We start from the raw sequence: 3,487 nt of genomic DNA, 5'->3' as shown, positions 1-3,487 counted from the left end.
AAAAATAGCCAGGCGTTGTGGCAGGTGCCGGTAGTCCTAGCTATTTGGTAGGCTGAGGCAAGAGAAGCACCTAAGCCCAGGAGTTGGAGGTTGCTGTGAGCTGTGTGATGCCACGGCACTCTACTGAGGGCAATAAAGTGAGACTCTTATCTCTAAAAAAAAAAAAAGAAATTATTAAAACAAACAAACATACTGCTGGACAGTTACTCAGAGCAGAACTTTACCCCTTGGGCAGTGAGGGCAAAAGAGTAAATATCAACAGGTTCACCTAACTTAAAAATATATATATATATCACAAGTCCTTTCATAAGGACCATAATCTCTAAATTTCCCCTTCCTTCCTCTTTACAAAATTCTAACATTTTTATTCAGAGGCAGTAAACAAATGGGTAGCAAATACCAACAACTCAACTAAGGCTCAGAGGAAAAAATGTCAAAACTTGAGACACAGCAAACACTTAACTTCAGCCTTTCCTCTCTTGCAGTTGACATGCTCTTTGATAACACCCACCCCTTGTAAAAATAAATTACATATCCAAAAGGGCAAAATGCTCCAGTCAATTGGGTAAACAGCGTAATTAACATGTGCCAGGTGGAGAGTGAATCCTAATGTAAATAGTGGGGCTCAAAATAAGCTGCAAACTGTAAAGAAGCTTATTTTTAAACTGTCAGCAGGTTTCTTTTGTGCAATTAGACTTTAAATATGGGGTAACTGCTCCTCAAGTCTCTTTTAAGAAAATGGAAATGTGACTTGTTCAATAGCAGGTTGAACCTTACTATTTAGAACTCCATTAGTGTTTTTCCCAAGGAACAAAAATACATTGAAGTCTCTAAATGAGTTTTGGCATATACTTCTAACAACCTCTATACACTAGGAAAATTAATTTCTAACCCACCAGGATCATATTCCATAATGTAAAATCTTTTGGCTATGTAAAAATAAGTCTAACTGAACACTTTTCTGTAAATACTTCAAGTTCAGTTCTTTAAAAAAAAATCCTCTGATTTTTTATTTTTTATAAATCTCTACAAGGTAAATCAATTCTTCCTTTCTATAATCATATTACTTTGACTTTATTTGAAATATCACCAGTACCAGCAGACAAATAGAAATAGCCAAAGCATTCACACAAAGACAGTTAAAGACCACACATCATACCAACCCTATTAAGTCATATTTAATATTCTACTCAGCATCTACCTTGAGCTCTCCAGATCAAACATGATGGTAAATATTAAAAGTGTGCAATGAAAAAAGAATGAACACAGCTTCTTTGTGTGTTATCTGGCTGAAAGAAGGTAGGTGAGTACGAGGAGAGGTCTCAGCATTGTGCTCAGCATCAACACTTACCTTGAGGATGTCCCCCCTTTTGAAGCTCAGCTCGTCGTCTGCGGTAGCTTTGAAGTCATATTTGGCGATGGCTTCCATTCTGAGCGCTGCTCAGGGCTCAGCAGCCTGAAGCAGGGGGAAGGGATTCTTCCCTGCTGAAGCAACCCAGTGCTCTGGGCTCAGCCTTGCCTCTCTTCTGGGACTGGCTGCTGCACTCTGGGACACACAATGCCACCCTGAATTAGAAAAGGGACGATTAAGAGACCGGGCCAGGATCGAAGGCAGCCCCGCCCTGCCAATTGGCCTGCTGTCCCAGCCCCCACGCCCCCTGGCTCGGCCAGGCTCAGCCTTTCTCCCTCCCTTCCAGGCAACAGCCCCGCTCTCCTTCTTCCTCTTTTCAGCCTCAGCCCCTAGGCGACTGACAGGCCCGCCGGCCAATGATGGTAGCTGCTGGAGCTATTCTAGAACACACTTCCTCTTCCTTCCCGCTGGGTGTGCGGGGTGTGCAGGAACCGGCTGGAGTCCCGTTCAGTCTCCGCCTTTCCTCCCTCACCCCTTACTCTCTCCTCCAGGAACCAAAGGCAGTCCACTGAAAGAAAGGCCTCGCCCAGGGAGTGGCACCTGTCTCTTCTCAGTTAAATAGACCGGTCTCCCTCCTAGCCTTTTTGGTTTCCCCGAGAATGCTGTCTCCCCTACTCCACTCTCAAAAGCAAGCAATGCAGACCTTCATCTCAGGTTGCTTTACTCTTTTCTGGAAAATAAACCTTGGTCTGCTCCCAAGATAGCACAAAACAAACTTAGGAACTGCTTTCTCAGTACACTTAGTACCATGAACACCAGCAGCTTTCCCCATCATTTGCAAACTGATCAGCAAGCTCAGGTAACCAGAGAAAAGGAGATCCAGTTTGCAGCTTTCTGCTGCTGCTGATGGTGTTTTTATACCTTTTCCCTCCAAAGATCCTCAGGTCTGTGGGGTTCCCACTAGTCCCAGAAATAGATGACCAAGGCCCAGCATTCCATAAACCACCTCCACATTTTTTCTAACTAGCCTAACGACCAGGGCTGAAGTCCTCATATACACTTGAAAGAAATCCCCTTTTTAGACTATGAGCTGCCAAGTGTCTTATTTGGGGAAAGAAAGTACATTATAGGAGGATGCTGCACTAAAGTCAAACAGAAGTCTCTCATAATCACCCAGAGCACAGGTTCTTTTCCCAAAGAAAAACTCAGTTGCAATTTGGTGGTCAAGGATTCAGCCAGAACCCTTAGGCAGTGTATCAGGTGACGGGTGAACTGAGGGCAGTACAATCACTGCCACAGTAAAGAGTCTCCAGCAGGAATATGGGGCACAACCTAGACCTCTGTGTAACAAAGGAAAATAAAGCCTGATTCTTCCCTCCACAGCCACTGTTTTCATGCATGCTAACAAAAGCAGAAAACAACAGAATGGGGACAGATTCTTTATAGTGACACCTTTCTTGGATAATTACCTCCTAGCAGCTCCTGAGTGGTTATTACTCTTTGGTTCTAAAGTTAACAATTGGGACACTAATCAAGCATAGATACAAATGGACTAAGCAGTAAACCAGCTGGGAACACTAAGATTAGACCAACGGGAAAGAAATCATCTGATAATAAAAAGTCCTTCAGACAAATTCTGAAAGCTAAACATTCTGCAGCAGGTAACTAACTAAAAAAAAAAACAACAACAACAGGGCGGTGCCTGTGGCTCAAAAGGGTAGGGTGCCCGTCCTATATGTAGGAGGTGGCAGATTCAAACCTAGCCCCAGTCAAAAAAAAAAAAAAAACAATGTTTATTCTTTCAGGCTATACCTAAGACATTCTATGTTACAATGGCTATGCTAGAGAAAAGGAAAGAACAGGTTCTAGCAAATATTTCAGAAAAACAAAGACTAGCCTCAGAGTATTTATTTTTGCGTATTCTTACATTTCCTTCACTTATACTCCCTGTAGTTAATTTATTTTTATCAAACTAATCTGTGTATATAATTTTGAAAGTCAGAGTTATTAAAAAGGCTTATGAAAAACAGCAATTCCTGGCTTGGTGCCCCTAGCACAGTGGTTAGGGTGCCAGTCACATACACCTAGGATGGCAGGTTAGAACCCAGCCCAGGACAGCTAAACAACTGCAAAAAA

At 42.7% G+C, this 3,487-nt stretch overlaps 1 protein-coding gene across 1 annotated transcript in view; it reads right to left on the bottom strand.

Moving 5' to 3' along the window:
• Positions 1–3,487, bottom strand: part of GRB2 (growth factor receptor bound protein 2) — an 82,135-nt gene that overhangs the window by 62,406 nt on the left and 16,242 nt on the right. Inside the window, exon 2 of the mRNA XM_012803142.1 lies at positions 1,352–1,566. Within this exon, the coding sequence (XP_012658596.1) occupies positions 1,352–1,429 (78 nt within the window). The 5' untranslated portion in view covers positions 1,430–1,566. The remainder of the gene's footprint in view (positions 1–1,351; positions 1,567–3,487) is intronic.

The sequence above is a fragment of the Otolemur garnettii genome, unplaced genomic scaffold (genome assembly GCF_000181295.1).
Source record: "Otolemur garnettii isolate 467f Iridium unplaced genomic scaffold, OtoGar3 scaffold00018, whole genome shotgun sequence".
Lineage (NCBI taxonomy): Eukaryota > Metazoa > Chordata > Mammalia > Primates > Galagidae > Otolemur > Otolemur garnettii.
The sequence above is the reverse complement of the archived record's forward strand: the minus strand, read 5'-3'. Positions and strand labels throughout refer to the sequence as shown.